The sequence below is a fragment of the Hyla sarda genome, chromosome 10, assembly GCF_029499605.1.
Source record: "Hyla sarda isolate aHylSar1 chromosome 10, aHylSar1.hap1, whole genome shotgun sequence".
In the NCBI taxonomy this organism is placed as follows: Eukaryota; Metazoa; Chordata; class Amphibia; order Anura; family Hylidae; genus Hyla; species Hyla sarda.
This window is the reverse complement of record NC_079198.1, coordinates 44,061,871-44,084,734: the sequence shown is the minus strand read 5'-3', so window position 1 is coordinate 44,084,734 and position 22,864 is coordinate 44,061,871. Positions and strand designations below refer to the sequence as shown.

The 22,864-nt window shown below is 40.9% G+C and overlaps 1 protein-coding gene across 2 annotated transcripts in view; it reads right to left on the bottom strand.

The window, feature by feature from the left end:
* NLRX1 (NLR family member X1) overlaps positions 1-22,864 on the bottom strand; it is a 301,404-nt gene that overhangs the window by 18,141 nt on the left and 260,399 nt on the right. For both annotated transcript variants that reach the window (XM_056541804.1, XM_056541805.1), the window contains 2 exons: positions 20,354-21,747; positions 13,901-13,987 (listed from right to left, as the gene is read on the bottom strand). In XM_056541804.1, the coding sequence (XP_056397779.1) occupies positions 13,901-13,987; positions 20,354-21,747 (1,481 nt within the window). The remainder of the gene's footprint in view (positions 1-13,900; positions 13,988-20,353; positions 21,748-22,864) is intronic.

The following is a 22,864-nucleotide window of genomic DNA, read 5'->3' as shown; positions in this document are numbered from 1 at the left end:
TCCCTAATTTAGGCCTCAAATGCACATGGCGCTCTCACTTTGGAGCCCTGTCGTATTTCAGGGCAACAGTTTAGGGTCACATATGGGGTATCGCTGTACTCGGGAGAAATTGCGTTACAAGGTTTGGGGGGCTTTTTCTTCTTTAACCCTTCATGAAAAGGAAATGTTGGGGTCTACACCAGAATGTTAGTGTAAAATGTTTTTATTTTTTACACTAACATGCTGATGTTGCCCTATACTTTACATTTTCACAAGAGGTAAAAGGGAAAAAAGCCCCCCAAAATTTGTAACGCAATTTCTCCCGACTACAGAGATACCCCATATGTGAGCGCAAAGTGCTCTGGGGGCGCACAACAAGGCCCAGAAGGGAGAGCGCACCATGTACATTTGAGGTGATTTGCACAGGGGTGGCTGATTGTTACAGCGGTTTTGACAAACGCAAAAAAAACAAAACCCCACATGTGACCCCATTTCGGAAACGACACCCCTCACGGAATGTAATGAGGGGTCCAGTGAGAATTTACCCCCCACAAGTGTCTGACGGATCTTTGGAACAGTGGTCCATGAAAATGAAAACTTGTACAGCCCACTGTTCCAAAGATCTGTCAGACACCAGTGGGGGGCAAATGCTCACTGTACCCCTTGTTACGTTCCTCAAGGGGTCTAGTTTCCAAAATGGTATGCCATGTGTGTTTTTTTTTGCTGTTCTGGCACCTTAGGGGCTTCCTAAATGCGACATGCTCCCCGAGCAAAATTTGCTCTCAAAAAGCCAAATATGACTCCTTCTCTTCTGAGCATTGTAGTTCGCCCATAGTGCACTTCAGGTCAACTTATGGGGTACCTCCATACTCAGAAGAGATGGGGTTACAAATTTTGGGGGGTATTTTCTGCTATTAACCCTTGCAAAAAGGTGAAATTAGGGGGGAAACACACATTTTAGTGAATTTTTTTTTTTTTTTTTACATATGCAAAAGTCGTGAAACACCTGTGGGGTAATAAGGCTCACTTTATTCCTTATTACATTCCTCAAGGGGTCTAGTTTCCAAAATGGTATGCCATGTGTTTTTTTTTTGCTTTTCTGGCACCATAGGGGCTTCCTAAATGTGACATGCCCCCCGAGCAAAATTTGCTCTCAAAAAGCCAAATATGACTCCTTCTCTTCTGAGCATTGTAGTTTGCCCATAGTGCACTTCAGGTAAACTTATGGGGTACCTCCATACTCAGAAGAGAAGGGGTTACAAATATTGGGGGGTATTTCCTGCTATTAACCCTTGGAAAAATGTGAAATTTGGGGGGAAACACACATTTTAGTGAAAAAAAAATTTTTTTTTTATATATGCAAAAGTCGTGAAACACCTGTGGGGTATTAAGGCTCACTTTATTCCTTGTTATGTTCCTCAAGGGGTCTAGTTTCCAAAATGGTATGCCATGTGAGGGTTTTTTGCTGTTGTGGCACCATAAGGGCTTCCTAAATGCAACATGCCCCCTAAAAACCATTTCAGAAAAACGTACTCTCCAAAATCCCCTTATCGCTTTTTCCCTTCTGAGCCCTCTACTGCGCCCGCCGAACACTTTACATAGACATATGAGGTATGTGTTTACTCGAGAGAAATCAGGCTACAAATATAAGTATACATTTTCTCCTTTTACCCCTTGTAAAAATTCAAAAATTGGGTCTACAAGAACATGCGAGTGTAAAAAATGAAGATTGTGAATTTTCTCCTTCACTTTGCTTCTATTCCTGTGAAACACCTAAAGGGTTAAAATGATGACTGAATGTCATTTTGAATACTTTGGGGGGTGCAGTTTTTATAATGGTGTCTTTTGTGGCGTATTTCTAATAAGAAGACCCTTCAAATCCACTTCAAACCTGAACTGGTCCCTGAAAAATAGTGAGTTTGAAAATTTTGTGAAAAATTAGAAAATTGCTGCTTAACTTTGAAGCCCTCTGGTGTCTTCCAAAAGTAAAAACTCGCCACTTTTATGATGCAGACATAAAGTAGACATATTGTATATGTGAATAAATTTTTTTTTATTTGTAATATACATTTTCCTTACAAGCAGAGAGCTTCAAAGTTAGAAAAATGCAAAATTTTCAAATTTTTCATCAAATTTTAGGATTTTTCACAAGGAAAGGATGCAAGTTACGACAAAAATTTACCACCATGTTAAAGTAGAATATGTCACGAAAAAACAATCTCGGAATCAGAATGATAACTAAAAGCATTCCAGAGTTATTAATGTTTAAAGTGACAGTGGTCAGATGTGCAAAAAACGCTCTGGTCCTTAAGGCCAAAATGGGCTTGGTCCTGAAGGGGTTAAAATCAGCTAATTGTTTATTGATAATAAATAATGCACATTGAAGGCGATTTTTCCCAATTTTTGAAAGAGCTCTGTATATTTTTATTCTTTTACATTTTTGGTGAGAATGTGGGCCCTGTTTGTTGTACGTTGAGTATTTGTAAATAATGGTATTGTTACAAGTTACGTGTGTATTGTATGTCTCCTTGTAAAGTAACACAGGAATCCAGTCATCTAGATTTTCAAGTGTGATTGAGGACTGACCAGACCTGAGGGAGAACAAAAAGCCAGACTCAAAGGAGTGGTGACCAGTGACGTAAAGGAGAGGGAGGAGAAAGGTGGGGCTTATAGGGAGATTGACAGAACAGCCTCCTCTCCTGGGACACAAAGTCACATTAGCCTTGAAGGAAATATATATATATCTATTGTTTGAACTTGAGTATGTTTAAAGTACCTGCATATACAATGTTTTACATTGCATTTATTTGAATAACATCACTTATGAGTGGATAACTTTATAATGATAATTTCACACAAGGAGATAGATAGCGGAGCGCTCACTGTTTCAGATTAGAGGCAAATCAATTCGGCGTATAGCGCAACCCTATCACCTTTACCTGTCCAAAGTTAATCATAACTTGTCAAGTTTGTGAATTGTGCTGGTTTTGATTAACTGCGGTGGTGCTGGATACATATACTTGGTGAACACAACTTTATAATGATAATTTAGTGTAACATGAGGATGCTGATTGTCTTGAACTTATAAGGGTAAATATTAAAGAGCCATGATAGGATATCAGAGAATCCATGGTTAATGCTGAGTTGTAAATGTAAGCTTACTCCAAGTAATGCAAAGATGTAATACATAAGGCAGGATATATAGTGACCACATGCAGAATGAAGTTCTACTGCAATAAACCACTCAATCTGAGCTGGTGGTTCAGAAAACTAGAGTTGAAGATATTCACTGAGATGTGTAAGATATCTGAAGGTATGACATAATGAGTCCGGGTACACTTTTATTACTGCCCACAAGTATGGACCTATTGGAGTAAAGGTTTTCTTGAATTCTTGGGTAAACCAATCAAAATGTGGAGTCTGTAGTTTGCAATTCAAGTGTTCAAAGTCTGAGAGCTGCCAGAGAAGGTGGCCATCATAAAGATAAGACCCATATGAAGGAAACAAACCTCAGAAGCCAAGGGGACTGGATGGCGGAGAAGGCTGCCAAGGCTACAGTGCTCCTGTCCTAACACAGTTATGGTACAGAGTGTACAGATGGATAGGGAGTGTGGATCTGTCTGGTTAGGTCTCTTGCAGGAACAAGCAATGCATGCAGAGAGAGACCAATGGAAGAAGAAAAAGATGGTACAGGGCAAAGACGGCATCTGGAGAGTTGGTACTAAGCTGTGTCTGCAAACATTCTTGTACACCATGGTAACATATATGATAAGAAAAAACTATAATGATCCAAAGGATGTAGGTCTCCCAACTCGTATAAATATATCAAAAATGAAAAAAATAGGGAACCTTTAAAATGTTAATATTTATTGTATCCATTAAAATATGAAAAAAACTTTTTGGAAAAAATCACACCACGTGAAAAAACTAAGAATGTATTGCCACCGCCATATGTTGGTATCTTTCTTGGTGCTCACCTCTCCACATTAATTCATACAGATGAGAGCCCCAACATTGTATTCTTATATTCTTATATTAACGCCACAGTCTTTTGATCACTGTTCACACTTCTAGTAATGACACAGTCTTTTGATCACTATTCACACTTGGTTTTTAGAGCCAAGCGAAAATAATCATGCAAATTTTGCAATTGGAATCCATAAAACTGTTAGTAATTTACTGCATCCAGTGCCATATATTTTAGATCACTGTTCACACTTCTAGTAACGCCACAGTCTTTTGATCACTGTTCACACTTGGTTTGTAGAGCCAAGAGAAAATATTCATGCAAATTCCGCACTTTGAATCCAAAAAACTGTTAGTAATTTACTGCATCCAGTGCTATATATTTTAGATCACTGATCACACTTCTAGTAACGACACAGTCTTTTAGTAACGACACAGTCTTTTGATCACTATTCACACTTGGTTTTTAGAGCCAAAAGAAAATAATCATGCAAATTTTGCAATTGGAATCCATAAAACTGTTAGTAATTTACTGCATCCAGTGCCATATATATTAGATCACTGTTCACACTTCTAGTAACGCCACAGTCTTTTGATCACTGTTCACACTTGGTTTGTAGAGCCAAGAGAAAATATTTGTGTAAATTCCGCACTTTGAATCCAAAAAACTGTTAGTAATTTACTGCATCCAGTGCTATATATTTTAGATCACTGATCACACTTCTAGTAACGCTACAGTCTTTTAGTAACGACACAGTCTTTTGATCACTATTCACACTTGGTTAGAGCCAAGAGAAAATAATCATGCAAATTCCGCAATTTGAATCCGTAAAGCTGTTAGTGATTTACTGCATCCAGTGCCATATGTTTGAAATGGATGATTTACTACATGCACTGTTCCTTTTGATGTTATGGGAACACGCTTCAGTGATTGTCCGTAATATTTATTATATATGAATGTCTGCGTTTTTACAGATATTTAGCACCAAGCTCAATCATCCACACACAACAAATTGGTACAGACTGGAATGTCTAATATAGATGTTGCACCAGACTATTCATCCATAAAAATCGCATCAATGTGAACAAGGTGAAGGCGTTTTATATAACTTTTTGTGCAAAAAGCTTCCTTGTCCCATGGGTGTTTGTACAAAGTCCAATAGGTCCACTATCTGCATGTGTATCAGCGCCTTATTGGATATTGCACAGTTCCTCTTAAATGAACTTCACTTAATCCCAGATATATTTAAACCAGTATTTTACACATTTGCAAACGTGTTACTAGTTTAGTTATTTTTGTTAATAGACATGTTTAAGCTTCATATATTATTGCACTATCCCTTTAGAATACTAAGATGATTTCATTTCATATATTCACACACATGGTGGCAAATTGATAGAGGACGTGAGAAAAAAACCTGATGTCTTCTCCTTGTGTTCGTTCACACTGCTCCTCTGTAAGATTTCGGTTCAACGCGTTTCCTTCAGCCTTTAATTCATCAGGAACCGTACTTAGGCTTTGTTATTCCAGCATCTCCTTTCTTTTTGTTGTTTGTTTGTGGAGTGAGCTTGTGCATAACTCTGATGGCGGTCGCACCTGGCACTGGATGCAGTAAATTACTAACAGTTTTATGGATTCCAATTGCAAAATTTGCATGATTATTTTCTTTTGGCTCTAAAAACCAAGTGTGAATAGTGATCAAAAGACTGTGTCGTTACTAAAAGACTGTGTCGTTACTAGAAGTGTGATCAGTGATCTAAAATATATAGCACTGGATGCAGTAAATTACTAACAGTTTTTTGGATTCAAAGTGCGGAATTTGCATGAATATTTTCTCTTGGCTCTACAAACCAAGTGTGAATAGTGATCAAAAGACTGTGTCATTACTAGAAGTGTGAACAGTGATCAAAAGACTGTGGCGTTAATATAAGAATATAAGAATACAATGTTGGGGCTCTCATCTGTATGAATTAATGTGGAGAGGTGAGCACCAAGAAAGATACCAACATATGGCGGTGGCAATACATTCTTAGTTTTTTCACGTGGTGTGATTTTTTCCAAAAAGTTTTTTTCATATTTTAATGGATACAATAAATATTAACATTTTAAAGGTTCCCTATTTTTTTCATTTTTGTAACATATATGATCCCATACACTAAGCAGAAGGGAGCTATGTGTGTAGTAATGTCCGTACATTGGGTGGCCTCAGGATTCAACAATGCAGAACAAAGGTTTGTACCTGTTATGACCTAGGTAAACCAATAAAGGTACCTGACCAACTGACTCAATCATCTTAACTGTTTCAGAGACTATGCGTAGACTTCATCTAACTGCTTAAGGTGGGCCAATATAAGCATGTCCTTGTCCGACTGTACTGATCCCCTAACCATATATACAGTAAAGAATACAACTAAGAACCTTTTGTAAAGATGTGCCTAGTTAAGATTCTGTAATTGTCACCCAGTTCCTTAAAACCTATGAGTGTGTGCCAGGAAATAATTGAGGAAAGAGACGCTTACATATGATGATCCTATATATATATATATATATATATATATATATATATATATATATATATATATATATATATATATATACATATATATATATATACATATATATATATATATCTATATATATATATATATATATATATATATATACAAATATACATATATATATATAGATATAGATAAAAAAAAATATATATATATATATATATATTTTAGACTTGTGCACAAGAAAAAAAAATTCGGTAAAATTTTCAGTTCGGTAAATTTTTCGGGCTTGATTTTTCGAATACATTCTGTATTCGGGGGTTCGGTTTTGATTGTTTTCGGATACATTCGGTATTCGGGTACATTGGGGTAAATCTTTTTTAAGCAGGAGACTATTATCGGGAGCGTGCGCAGGAAAAGAGGGCAGCCGCGGAGATCGGAACATTGGAAGACAGGTAAGATAATATAATTTTATGTGATTCATTAATACATAATGTAATGTTGAATGAATGAATAAATGTATGAATGAATGAATGTTGTATGAATGATTGATGTGTTTGATCGATGTGTTTGATTATCGGATGATTTATGTATAACATGTCATGTCACTTGCGCTAACAGTGTTTCTGTTACCATGGTGCCTCCAGCTGTTGCAAAACTACAACACCCACCCAGCATGCCCTGACAGCCAAAGGCTGTCTGGGCATGCTGGGAGTTGCAGTTTTGCAACAGCTGGAGGCCCCCTGCTTCATTGGCAAACATGCCATAACTAGAGATGAGCGAACTTACAGTAAATTCGATTCATCACAAACTTCTCGGCTCGGCAGTTGATGGCTTTTCCTGCATAAATTAGTTCAGCTTTCAGGTGCTCCTGTGGGCTGGAAAATGTGGATACTCTTTCCTAGGAATGTATCCACCTTTTCCAGCCCACCGGAGCACCTGAAGGCTGAACTAATTTACACAGGATAAGTCATCAACTGCCGAGCCGAGAAGTTCGTGACAAATCGAATTTACTGTAAGTTCGATCATCTCTAGCCATAACCCATATTTCAGTTCTTTCATTTTTAAAATCCCTTCATTTTTTTCTGAACTGGGTTACTAGGTCAATGAGATGCATAGTAATTGCCGTGGGAACATGTTTTATTCATAAATCCGCAGACTTAATTGGATAATTGCCGTTTAGAATGTTTAGGATCCCAAGGTTCTAAACGGCAATTATCCAATTAAGCCTGCGGTTTTATGAATAAAAAATGATCCCACTGCAATTACTATGAGACATATCGCCCCGGGTGTTAATCGTTCATAATATAGTAGAGATGTGGAGCGGCTTTATACAGCGTTCACATCTCTGCTCCTGCCAGTGAATAGAACATCACTCATTCATATTTTCCACCCAGAGCTGTGATTGGCCGGAGGGTTGCAGCCAATTACAGCTCTGAGGAAAATATGAATGAGTGAGTGGCAGGAGTATAGAGCAGAGATGGGAGCAATGTATACAGCCACTCCATCTCTGGAATACACAGGACGATCACATTGGGTGTCAGTAGTGATACCCGCTGTTATCTGTTCTTACCTGCAAGTACTACTACTCCCATCATGGAGCACACTCTGCTCCATGCTGGGAGCTCTAGTATCTGCATTAATAGACAGATCGCAGCGAGTGTAAATTCTGACACCCAATGTGATCTGTCTATTAATGCAGGTACTACAGCTCCCAGCATGGAGCAGAGTGTGCAGAGTGTACTCCATGTTAGGAGTTGTAGTACCTGCTGTTACAGAAAGATCACAGTGGATGTCACTCCTGACACCCGCTGTGATCCTCCAGTATAATGTATAGATGTTACTATGTTACTATGTAGATGCAGCGGCCGCTCTCCTATGGTCCCCTGCACTGCCATATATATACACATTCCGATTTCCCACAGAGAGCTGTGATTGGCTGGAACCATCTGGCCAATCACAGCTCTCTGCGGGAAATATGAATATGTGCATATATACGGCAGTGCAGGGACCATAGAAGAGCGCAGGCCTCATCTATACATTATACAGGAGGATCGCAGGGGGTGTCAGGAGTGACATCCACTGTGATCTTTCTGTAACTGCAGGTACTACATCTCCCAACATGGAGCACACTCTGCTCCATGCTGGGTGCTGTAGTACCTGCATTAATAGACAGATCGCATTGGGTGTCAGAAGTTATACTCGCTGCGATCTGTCTATTAATGCAGATACTACAGCTCCCAGCATGGAGCAGAGTGTGCTCCATGTTGGGAGTAGTAGTACTTGCAGGTAAGAACAGATAACAGTGGGTATCACTACTGACACCCAATGTGATTGTCCTGTGTATTGCAGAGATGGAACGGCTGTACACATCGCTCCCATCTCTGCTCTATACTCCGGCCACTCACTAATTCATATTTTCCTCAGAGCTGTGATCGCATCGGATGTCACGACTAACACCCGGGGCGATATGTCTCATAGTAATTGCCGTGGGAACATTTTTTATTCATAAAACTGCAGACTTAATTGGATAATTGCCATTTAGAACGTTTGGACCCTAAATGTTCTAAACGGCAATTATATACGATCTGTTAGAGCAGAGTGGGCTCCAGATGGAAGGACTCCAGCAATGCATCCCCATTGGGGATGCTTCAGTCTTTTGCTTGGAGTCCTTCCTTCTGGAGTCCACTCTGCTCTAACAGATCGTATATTTAGTTCAAATCAAATTGAGAGAAGTGCTCTAGTTTTGTTTCATTGTAACAAGCTGTTTGCACTTTTCAGATACATTTGTGCACAATTAGGAATGGCATGTTACAATGAAACAAAACTACAGCACTTCTTTCAATCTGATTTTAACTAAATAAACGATCTGTTAGCGCAGAGTGGGCTCCAGAAGGAAGACTCCAGCGCTGCAAAAGAAGCATCCCTCCCCATGCAACAAATTCACCTGACTCATTCATATTTTCCGCCAAGAGTGGTGATTGGCCGGATGGTTGCAGCCAATCACCGCTCTGAGGAAAATATGAATGAGTGAGTGGCCGAGTATAGAGCAGAGATGGGAGCGCTGTATACAGCCGCTCCATCTCTGCAATAAACAGGACAATCACATTGGGTGTCAGAGCACACTCTTCTCCATGCTGGGAGCTGTAGTATCTGCATTAATAGACATATTGCAGCGAGTGTAACTTCTTACACCTGCTGCGATCTGTCTATTAATGTAGGTACTACAGCTCCCAGCATGGAGCAGAGTCTTTGGCTGTCAGGGCATGCTGGGTGGGTGTTGTAGTTTCGCAACAGCTGGAGGCACCCTGGTAACAGAAACACGGTTAGCGCAAGTGACATGACATGTTATACATAAATCACCCGACAATCAAACACATCGATCAAACACATCAATCATTCATACAGCATTCATTCATTCATTCATACATACATTTATTCATTCATTCAACATTACATCATGTATTAATGAATCACATAGAATAATACGTTATCTTACCTGTCTGTTCTGATCTCCGCGGGTCTCTTCTTTTCCGTGCACCCGCTGCCGATAATGGTTCCTTGCTTCTAGATGAAAACGAATTTTGTTTTACCAAAAATTAAATTCGTTTTTCACAATTTCGTAGGCAAGCACAATTCATTTTGTTCGGATTTTGGATTCATTCGGATGTAAATATTTCGTACATTCGGATCAATCCGAATGTACGAAATATGAACAATTCCGACAAAAACTAATTGCGTCCGAAACGAATTGCACATGTCATATATATATATATATATATATATATATAGAGACGTATTTAAGATATATTCTCTGAGAACTGTTAAATCTATGTCTGTACATAACCATGGTTGCTCCGAAGGAAAAGATTATCACAACGGATTGTTAGGATGTGACATTGTATGAGGAGAATCAGTGGATGAACATGTGCAAATAGCAAGGTGAAGTAAGCATTGAAGTGGGTGATAATGTTATAAAGAAAAGGAATACTTGGTGTAAGATTATAGAAAGGATAGGCCTAGCTAGTGGGATGAGTAAATGGTAACTATAGTAAAGTATGGGATACTTGGGCATATGAAGCTTAGAATCCAATTAGAAGGGAATTGAACTGGAGAATTCACATTAACTAAGACTCTTCTGCCCATACACATTTTCACTACCGAACCTACAAAGGAACCCAAACCACACTCTAGAAGTAAAAGTGCAGCCCCTGCTGGGAGCCTTGAACATGTGTATATTGATGTTATAGGAGTCCCAAAGGAAGTCCCAGATGAGTTTAAAGCTATAGGTCAAGAAAATGCCGGATTTGAGTCTATAATACCCCAGATTTCCATAAACAAGAATGTAGACTGGATTATTTATATCCATTATAGCCAGCAAAGATTCATACATTTCTCAGTAAATGCTCTGAAAGGTCAGGCCAAACAACTAAGAGCCACATCCCCTATGAGGTTCCAAAATGGTATGGCATTAGATATGGTGTATGGTGTAAGCGGAAAAAGGAGGGGGGGGGTACGTAAAATGTTTGGGGAGACCTGTTGCACATATATCTCAGCCAATACAGGACACAAATGGTAAAATAACCATACTTAGAATTCTGATAATCTTGCTTTTGCTGTGTGTTGTGCTTTGCCTTGCCTAAAGAAGAAGTGTGAGATGACCCTTGAGAATGCCACGCCAGTGAGGACGAATGTGGACCTTGAGATTACAGATGAAGCCTATACACTATTACAGAGCTTCAATGCCATCGATAACACCAGTGAACTATAGGGACAGCATCTGACTGAGGCTAAGGGGGTCCATGGACAAGCCATGGGTCATCTAAAGTACAGTGAAATGTTTGAGAAAACATTGGGGCAGATGAGTTAGGATGATGGAAGTTAGGGCAAGGTAAAATGGTCATTTTAAGGGGGGATTGTAATGGACGTATATATGTGTGAATATATGTATGCAACATAAAATGGCCATTTTGGGACAAAAAGTTTCCATTCTCCTCGTGCTACTCTGCTCCATCCTGTTTCACCCCCACCATCGAGTAGAGGAAGTTGCTGGCCAACACCCAAGAGGACTTGAAGCCCCGCTGAAGTTTAACAAAGGACTATACCTTATATGGTATGCTAGGACTAAGAACACCCCCCTAGTGAGGGTGAGAACTTATGTTAATTGCAATGGTGATATAAGGTTGGACGGTTTGCAATAAAGGGCAGAAGCAGAATTTTGAAGTACTTAAACTGACATGGCTCTGTTTGATTTACTTCTACTTTGGTATATGCTGGCGTATAAGACGACCCCCAACTTTTACAGTTAAAATAGAGAGTTTGGGATATACTTGTCATATAAGACTACCCCTCCTACCGCGATGTACAGTACCTTGTAGTTCCCCCCATATTAAGTAGGCAGCATGTTCCCCCACAATAGTAGGCAGCTCTCCCACATTAGGTCAGCAGTTCCCGCACATTAGGTCAGCAGTTCCCCCACATTAGGCCAGCAGCTCCCACACAATAGTAGGCAGCTCCCCCACATTAGGTCGGCAGCTCCCCCCCACAATAGTCGGCAGCTCCCCCCCCCCCAATAGTAGACAGCTCCCCCCCACAATAGTAGGCAGCTCCCCCCCACAATAGTAGACAGCTCCCCCGCACAATAGTAGACAGCTCCCCCGCACAATAGTAGACAGCTCCCCCCCACAATAGTAGACAGCTCCCCCCCACGATGGTAGAAAGCTCCCCCCCACACAATAGTAGGCAGCTCCCCCCACAGACATACAACTTCCAGCCATATAGAGTGTATGGCTGGGGGCTGTATGTCTGTGTACTGCCCCCCACAGTGTTCCGGTCACCGCTCCCCCGGCCCGGGGTCACAATCTACTGCTATGGCCTATGGACCATAGTAGCAGTCCCGGGACCGGAGGAGCGGTGATCGGAACACTGTAGATGACGCGCCGCTGGTCACTCACCAGGCCCCGGCCAGCTCTCGTCCTCCTGCGCCTCTATGGTTGTACGCACGGGACGTCACGTGCGTACAACCATAGAGAGGTGGAGAAGCGCAGAAGGACCGGAGGAAGACCGCAGGAGGACGCGTGGTGGTCGGGGAATGGTTAGTGACCCGCGGACATCCTTATGTTCCGAAAAGATTTTTCGGGACACAGGGATGTCCGACCTAGGAATACTTATGATTATCTTCCCGGCTCCTGTGTGCGGCTGCAGGCGGGGGCCGGCCAGAGCATGCAAAAACGAATTCATGTATACTAAAAACCAGGGTGCCTCCAGCTGTTGCAAAACTACAACTACCAGCATGCCCGGACAGCTATTAGTTTGTACATGCTCTGGCTGGCCCCCGCCTGCAGCCGCACACAGGAGCTGGGAAGATAATCATAAGTATTCCTATGCCGGACCCCAATACCCGGCATATAAGACGACCCCTAACTTTTCAGAAGAAAATTCGGGGTTAAAAAGTTGTCTTATACGCCGGGATATACGGTATATACATTCTGTATACGGATTTGGCCGGGAGTAAGATAGTTACTAGGTAACTGATAAAATACATATCATCACCATCTTCCTGCTTGGACTGCAGCTAGAAGGAAGTAGTGTGAGAGATCGTTCAAAGAGGTTTGTGTGCAGTCTGTTTGCAGGAAAAGAGCAGTCTGAGAATGATCGGAGACAATGGGAGAATTCGGATGAGAAATGAGGGGGGGGGGCATAGCTGTGGGAGAGATGGTTGGACCATGGGAGCAGTATGTAAGAGTAATGGAAAACCATGAGAGCAGTTTGTAAAAAAATGTTAAAAAAAAGCTAGGGAACTATGGTAGCCGTATATAAGAGAGAGAGAGTTGGGGGGGGGGGGGCATAAGAAGCATCTGTGAGAGAGATGTGGCATGGATAACAGTCTGTGAGAGAGACAGGGGCATGGATAGCAGTCTGTGTGAAAGGGAGATGACTGTCAGGAGCTCTCTTAAAAAGGCTTCTGTGCTTCAGACACAGGCTCCATCTTCTGCCACATGGCGTTCTCAAGTTGCAAAGGGAATAAAGGACAGGTGGTGTGTAGCTGCCTGTCCCATAATGAACAGGGCTAGCAGGCCAATCAGTTGGCATCCAACGCCACCTGTCAGGTTATATGCTGGCCACAAATGCCTGCGATTTGTCTAATACAGCCTTCAGTAGCATTTTTCCTATCTACTCAGCCAACCCTGTATCTTGACAGTTTGCCCGATTTGGATATGACGTTACTCTCCTGGTTTGACCTGTGCCTACTTTTTATTATGTCTCTGGTCCTAGCCCTTTGGCGTGTCTTCTGGTTATTCCTTTTGCACTCTGATTTTGACTCCTAAGTGCTAAGGATTAAGATTTTTCAATAGTAATTTACTAATCTGTTTAATTTCTTGGCACCAGTTAATGTAAAAAAAAATAAACAAATTCCACGGGAGTACCCCTTTAAGGATTCTTTAGATATGCTTACCTCAAGCTGCTGATTGCACAGTCTGGATGTAATAGGATGTTTTTTACTTCTCTGCAGGAGTCAGGACCTAGTGAGTTCATATGTAAACTGTAAAATAAGGTCACAAGGTGAGTAAAAATTATTTACATCTCTTTCTGCACAACAAAGAATACAGTTGTTCACAATCTATTTAGCAATAGTTTATACAATTGTCCTGTACACCAGGACTTTTTCTAGAGAGCCCTCTTAAGAATGAACATGAGGATGCATTAAATGGGCACTGTCAGATCCAAAAACTTTTTATATGTTGTTACTGATGAAAATTAAGACCTTTTATAATATGGTTGTTTAAAAAATTTGAATATTTATTCAAGAAAACACCTGAAGGCTTTAAGCCTGGTCTTAACTACTGATTGTAGTCCAAAGATTTAAAAATTAAAGAGGTTATCAAACATAAGGTGACTTGAACCCCTTAAGGACCACAGTTTTTTTTTATTTTTAAACTTTCCTTCTTTCCTCCTCACCTTCTAAAAATCATAACACTTAAAATTTTTCGCCTACAGACCCATATGAGGGCTTGTTTTTTGCACCACCAATTTTACTTTAGAATGACATCAATAATTTCACTGCAAAATGTATGGCAAAACTAGAAAAAATTTGTGGGGCTACATAAAAAATAAAATAAAAAAAACAGCATTTTGCAACCTTTGGGAGCTTCCAAATCTAAGCAGAGCACTTTTTGGTAAAAATTACACTTTATCTTTATTATGTAGGTCCATACAATTAAAATGATACCCACCTTATATAGGTTTATCCACTCAAAGAGAAAAGCGGTTACCCACACTCACCACTAGGCTTCAGCTAGACGACTCAGCTACAACGGCTTCCACGAATGTCTCGGGTGTCAGACGCGCTGCAGGATGCTCTGAGGCGGCTGACGACTGGTTTTACGCTTTTTCTGGCCTCGTATCAAGCATCACGCTGTGCACATAGTAAATAAAGAGAAGTACCGATCATGTGATTAGTTCCTCTACGGAACGGGAAGACGGACAAAAAGCAAACAAGGGCAAAACTAAAAAGACTGCTGGAGACAAAAACCTCAATAATGCAAGTACGTGGGATTCCACTTGAACAAATAAAGACCTGCATAACTTACTGGGAGAAACTGAATAAATTCCCTGAATTTAGAGGAGCGAAGACGTTTCTATCCTGTCACTGAGCGCATCTGTGCGCATGATCCAATAGGCCTCAGCATGTAACAACAAAGTATTCTTGTCAAATCCTGAACCTGCTTATCTAATTACTTCTAGACCTCCAAATTTGAGACCTCTCGTATCGCCACTGTGCACTTCTCTAACGTGCCTGATTAGCCGTGGCACTCCGGAGCCTGTTTGAAAGGAATGGAGGTGTTCTCGCATTCTGTTGCAAAGTTGGTGTATAGTCTTTCCTATGTTAGAACCTTTGGCAATCACATAGAATGAAGTATACAACATACGTGGTCCGGCACGTGATCAATTCTCTGACTGCAAAATAATTTCCTCCTAGTCTTCCTTTGCTCATGCAGCGGTTATGTTTACAATGTGGGCAGCTTCCACATTTTTTGTTACCCACAACAGGTGGTGGATGAAGCCTTGTACAATGTAAAGAACAGAGATAGGGAGGACCTATTAGTAGAAAAAAGGAGGAGGAACAGAGATAATAGATTTGTGTTCGCATTTAAGAATAGTGCGATGAATGCAAGAATTAAATTGGCAATTGGGCAAAACTGGCATTTGTTGGAACAACAACCAAATTTGAAAGAGATCACGTCTAGGGGCCCCATTGTCACCTACAAGAAAAATCGCACCATAGGAGAGTTGCTGAACCTCAAAAAAGAGAAGCTTAAGAGGAAAAGTGGAGGGAAACAAGAGAAACCCATTTTACCTATAGGTAAAAAAAAAACGTGGAAGCTGCCCACAGTGTAAACATAACAGCTGTATGAGTAAAGGAAGACTAGGAGGGTATTATTTTGCAGTCAGAAAATTGATCACGTGCCGGACCACATATGTTGTATACTTCATTCTATGTGATTGCCAAAGGTCCTACATAGGAAAGACTATACGCCAACTTCGCATCAGAATGCGAGGACACCTCCATTCCTTTCAAACAGGTTCCGGAGCACCATGGCTAATCAAGCACGTTAAAGAAGTGCACAGTGGTGATACGAGAGGTCTCTAATTTGGAGGTCTAGAAGTAATTACACAAGCAGGATCAGGATGTGACAAGAATACATTGTTGTTACGTGCTGAGCCCTATTGGATCATGCACACAGATGCGCTTGGATCTATAGGTCTCAATGACAGGATAGAAATGTCATCACTTCTCCAAATTCAGGGAATTTATTCAGTTTCTCCCAGTAAGTTATGCAGGTCTTTATTTGTTCCAGTGGAATCCCACGTACTTGCTATATTGAGGTCTTGGTCTCCAGCAGTCATTTTAGTTTTGCCCTTGTTTGCAGCACGTCTGATACCGGAGACGTCCTTAGAAGCTGATGCAGAGTCAACTAGCTGAAGCCTAGCGGTGAGTGTGGGTAATAGCTTTTCTTTTTGAGTGGATTATACTGTAGTACAGAGGCCGAGTTCTCTGGATCCCTGCACCGCTGGACTTGCATGCCAAGGACCCCGGTCTCCCGCAGTGACAAATAGAAGAGGTGGTGCCCTGTAGTGTATGCCGGCAAAGCAACAATAGTGCCACTTTATCTCTTTGAAGGTTGCCTTATATAGGTTTGATTTTGTTTTATTCCTGCTAAAAAGTTATAACTTTATGCATAAAAATTAGTAGGTTTAATAATGTTTTCTTCTCACCCCCTGTAACTTTTTTATTTTTCCATATACAGGGATGTGTAAGGGCTCACATAGTTTTTATCGATACCATTTTTGTATTCATCGGACTATTATACAAAGTGACCAAAGTTTGCGCTTTGATATTTTTTTTATGTAAACGTTATATTTTTATAGTTCGGAAATTTACACATGTGGCGATACCACATATGTTAATTTTTATTATGTTTACATATATTTTATATGGAATTTGGGAAAAGGGGGGTGATTTAAACTTTTAATATTGAAGGGTTTAAAGGGGTACTCCGGCCCTAATACATCTTATCCCCTATCCAAAATAAAAAGTGACCAAAAATGCACTATTTTGGACTTTGGAATTATTTTGCGCGCACGCCATTGACCGAGCAGTTTAATTAATGATATATTTTTATAATTCGGACATTTCCGCACGCGGTGATACCATATATGTTTATTTTTATTTTTATTTACACTGTGTTTTTTTTTTTATTGGAAAAGGGGGGTGATTCAAACTTTTAATAGGGGAGGAGTTAAATGATCTTTATTCACTTTTTTTTCCACTTTTTTTTTTGCAGTGTTATAGGTCCCATAGGGACCTATAACACTGCACACACTGATCTCCTATGCTGATCACTGGTTTCTCGTAAGAAACCAGTGGTCAACGATTCTGCCGCATGACTGCTCATGCCTGGATCTCAGGCACTGAGCAGTCATTCGGCGATCGGACAGCGAGGAGGCAGGTAGGGGCCCTCCCGCTGTGCTGTCAGCTGTTCGGGATGCCGCGATTAGCCGCGGCTATCCCGAACAGCCCGACTGAGCTAGCCGGCAACTTTCACTTTTAGTCCTGAGACTACTGAGGACGGACCTAGAGGGTCCGAAATGCGTCTAGTCTTAAGGCAGTAGACACCATTGCAAGCACTATCATCACCAGCTCAATCACAGAACCACAGGATCATCACAGCACGCCAGGATTCTATTGCGCGCCCAACACGCTCACCGCCATGAGGAGAAGCCGAGCACCAGTGACCGCAGACAGCCACAAACAAGCGGCTTCGTTTCCAGAGTGAGGACCGACATCACAAAGTCCATAGGAGTGACCGGGTGAGAGGTACATAGTACCACAAGATATTTCTTCCCCCTTTCCACTACCCAGCCTTGCAACCGCTGGAGCTTCCTCCTTTTGGCCCACTGCCAATCCATGGCTCCCTCACTCTGTTAGAGACAGCATGCACCCTCGCAACATTGACACACTGTGTCCCATTGAATTGTACTACCAACTACGGTCGCAGCACCGCTACATTGTGACTTTGTTTCTTCTTTCTGGCATACGGTTGCAGTACCGCTACATTGTGACTTTGTTTCTTCTTTCTGGCATACGGTCGCAGCACCGTGGACTACTTGACTATTTCACACATCTCCACGGTCGCCGTACCGAGAGCAATTGACTTGGTCTGTTATACCTAGCGGTCGCAGCACCGGGTTCATTTACCTACTATTGCACATTGTATAACTATTTAGTGCTTTTCATCTTCTGACCTTGTTATGAATTACATTTAGGAATTATTTTAACTGTTTCATATGCATTGGAAAGTATTAGCGCTAGGGCCCAGCGTTTTTTCCTGTTTTATATTATTAAATTACAAATAAATTACGCTTTATCTATCCAAGTAAGAGCCTTTTCTTTTATTTTCACCATCCTCTATCTCTCTTTCATCATCCCCCTTCTCCTTCAATCATTTCCTTCTCCCCTATACTTCTCTCTCCCATATACACCGATCAATATATACACACACATCCTGCAGTTTATACAGAAACACCTATCATCACAAATATTCATTATATACATGCATATTCTCCAATTTATACAGTAACACTTACCATCCCCCTCTCCAATCATTCACAAACACCTATCAAGATACTTTTTCTCCCCCATACTTTTCCCTCTCTCCCATATACACGGATGATTTTATACAGATTCTCCAGTTTATACAGGAACACCTATCAGCCTCTTTCATTATATATATACATATCCTCAAGTTTATACAAACACCCATCATCACCCTCTTGAATTATTCATAAACACCACTATCATCATTACATATTCACAGACAAAACCATATAACACATTTCCATCACACTCAAGACCTTGAGAACCATTCACCCCCATTTATCTTTACGAATTTTCTGCTTAATCAGGGTATACAGGAGATTATACCCAGACTGAAGTTCTCGGTCACCACACCAGATTGAGTACATCTCACACTTCCTTAATCTTTTTCAACGTATATATATATGTGTATATATATATATATATATATATATATACACACACACACACACACATATATATATATATATATATATATATATATATATATATTTTATTATTATTTATTTTATTTAAAACATGTTTTTTTTACTTCTCTACAATAGCTCCCCATAGTGTCTAGTGCTCAAAACACGAGGTACCAAGTTTTGGACACTAGGGGGAGCTGTTGTACAACTTTAAAAAAAAAAAACGAAAGTGAAAGTAAAGCATGCCGTATGCCACAGCGCCGGCAGCTCCAGACAGGTAAGGGACACCGGGGGAAGGGACACCGGAGGGAAGGGGGACATTTGGGTCTCCTAGCAGAGCAGTGTGTGTCCCAATCCCCGTGATCGGGACACACACACACCACGGTGCTTAGGATTTTTATGGGCGAAATGCTGCCATCAGCTAGTCAGATTTGACTAGCTGATAGCAGCGATCGCTGTGAGGGGGGGGGGGGGGACTAAACCCCCCTAGGTCAAGAGGCAAGATGGCTGGCTATCAGTGATAGTGGCGGCCAATATAATACATGACGTACATGTACGTCATGGGTCGGGAAAACCTTCCCTTCCATGACGTACATGTATGTCATAGGTCGGGAAGGGGTTAAAGGGGTACTCCGGCCCTAAGACATCTTATCCTCGGGGGCGGAGTATCGTGAGATCATGACCTTGCCCTCTTGTGACGTCATGCCCCGCCCCCTCAATGCAAGCCTATGGGAGGGGGCTTGACGGCCCCCCAGCGGTGGGACCCCCACGATCAGACATCTTATCCCCTATCCTTTAGATAGGGGAAAATATATCGTAGGGCCAGAGAACCCCTTAAATAAATCACCTCAGAACTTGCTGTAGGATGTCACTTTTCTGAGGCAAGGCAGGAGTCGTATGAATTTGCGTTTTTTTAACGTTTGCACATTTTTTTTGAGTCTTTTTAAAAAGAGGCAGTTAATAAATCTCGTACAGTCTCGCCTAGTCAAGAATGAAGTATGATGCATTTTACAGTTACTTTTGCCAAAACTGTCTATTTTGAAATTGCGCACAATTTTTTCACAAAAACTATGTGCCAAATTTAGCCAAAGAAATGTTAAGAAGGCAATGATAAATCTCCTCCATAGTCACTTCTGCCAAAATTACTCCCCTCAACTGTGCCTCAATAACAACTTTGGGGTTACTAGTGAGGTTAGTGAGTTAATATGACAACATGCAAGCCCTAGACTAGTGGATATGCACTAGTGGATTTGGAAATTATGGTCTGACATAAACCCTCTTCAGTAAAACATGTTCTATCTCACTCCATCCACATGAAATATTACAACCCAATAAGCCTCACTTCACATTCTGGCATCTTCTGAGTACTGGTGACAATGTATGAAGGGCATCAGGATCTAGGTGACAGGAGCTTAGGTTAGCTTCTGTCAGTAATTTTCCTGCATCTCCAATTACAGCAGCGACAATGTTACATTTAAGTGGTGTCATGCGAACAGTAGAAAGATCCAGATCTCGAAGTGAATTTACAAGTCCTGCTGTGAAAGCTTGATTCTGAAACTCATACAGGAAGAAGAGAAAGTCCATTAGCTCAGATGGTGGCAATCTGCGAAGACTACACCGCAGTAGATGTTTCTTTAGAGCACGGGTGATTTTTAGAGCATCCATGTTCATAATAGTGCACCCTAACTGGTCAAGCAAAGCTCGATTTTGACGAGAGAGGAGCCCTGCCATAAAAATGGGAAATAATTCAAATGCTTCTTGTCTGCCATAATTGTCCTCTTCTGCTAGCTGTAAAGGACCCTCCACACCCAGGATGCTGGAGTTTATTTGGTCTAAAACATCATCATTATAAGAATCCTCCTCTCTAAACATTTCTGCAGTCATTGTTTGTGCTATGTTTTCACGACTCTGTCCACTCACTCTCCCATAAAGACGTGGGACAACACGTAAGAGATTAAAAAGTGTAAAGATGCGCAAAGGAAGGAATTTAGACAACACATTGACTACAGCAACCACATCTTCTCCAGCTTTGCTGATGACCTCTGAAAGCTCTTTTCCCAACCGTTGCAAAACAGTCTTATTTTCTCCCAACACTACATATAATGCAGCTAAATATTCCTGCATAGCAGGTATAGTGAAGACAAAGAGTTTCTCCTGACCTGGATGAACACAGGGAGTGAGAAAAAAACGAAAGGCGTCAGATCGGAAGACAGTAAGAAGGTTAAGTTCCTCTTCACTGTTCATTTGCACATGAAAGCACTTTATGATATCATCTTCAGTAAATTTGGTACGTCGAGAATTACAGCCTTCATATGCCAGTTTGCCTACGGTGCGCGCTACATACAGCATCAAAGAAATTTTAGAAGGATGTGTTATATCTAATAGTTCACCAGCAAAATTTAAACGTAAAAAGGTGGTGTAAATGCCAGTTAGTGTCATGGGAGGGTCATCAGGCTTTGTATAGTATAGTAAGTGTAATGTAGCGCAAGTCAGCCAACAATAAGAAGGCAGGAAACAAGCAGCAGACAATTGGCTGTGGTGTTCTAGATTGCGGCTTAACATTTCTGCCAAGTTCTCAGTTTCACGTGGATCTGCATCTTTATGGCCCAAACGTAATTGGAAGTACATCTTTTGTAGTTCCATGTCCGAAAAGCCACAGATCTCAGCATACCGACCTACATACTTCCCCGGGATTCGTGTTAAAGCAGATGGACGAGTGGTCACCAACACATTTGCCTGAAAAAGAAAGAAGAATATACATCAACTGCATTTGTTTGTAAACATTTATTTAGCAAAAAATATTACCAAGCATGCTTTTACTTTATAAGCATAGCCTACATATGACACATGAACTGTGCTGCATGCATTATTGAAAGGAGTATTTTGACATCAGGTTAAAAAAAAAATGCTGCAAAAGCATTGTCTACTTGGCTGTCCCACTTCTGAAACCACCAAAACTTCATATGTTTTGTGGATACATACCTCCTGTCAGCAGATATCACTATTCACTACTTCCAGGTTGGACAATTCACTGCTTTCCCTGTTCATCACAGTCCTCCCAGCCTACCTACTTTCCCCCCACAGCACTGCTGTCAGTTCCCCTTCTAAAGCTGTGGCTTTAGTGCCCAAGGCACAGCTGCTACAGATTGTTTCTTTTACAATATGTTTTTCAAATTTTTTCAAAAAATTTGTTTCGGGTTGAATAGATTTGCGCTGAAACTGCATTAAAAACAATAGGGGTGTAGAACACTTTGTCTTGCTGTAACATGCATAAGGAGTTTGCTGGGTTACTGAAATCATACTGTTATTCATTTTGACATGCAGATTACAGTCATTGCCATTAGAATCACTGCTGCAGAGCGTCTATGTGGTAACAAGGAGACCATAAGGTGTCAAAATTGAAGAGGATAAAGAGATCTTTTATGTCATATTTAATGTAATTTGATGTGAAAATTAATTTTTTACATTACCCATTCTGGCGAGCATCGAGCTGGCGGTCCTCCGCCAGGCGAGATACCACCTGTTCCAACCCCTGCCTCTCAGTTCCCCCCGATTATGAAGTATGAATGTTTCATTTAATCAGTTATGGTTCATTGCTATTGCTCCAACATGTTTCATTGGATTCTTGTGATAATTCCATAGGTAATATGACGTCAACGGCCTAAGATTAAAACATGAATGTTGAAATCTCTATTGAAGATGTATGTTAGCTAGTGCTACCATCAAAACATTTTTGGCCCAGGCAAGCAGCAACAGTAAGCCAAGTAGTTCCTGAAACACACAGAGTGGAGCAGGAAGCAGCATGAGTACACAAGAGGGGTTCACAACCCCTAACATTAAAAGGTGAATGTTG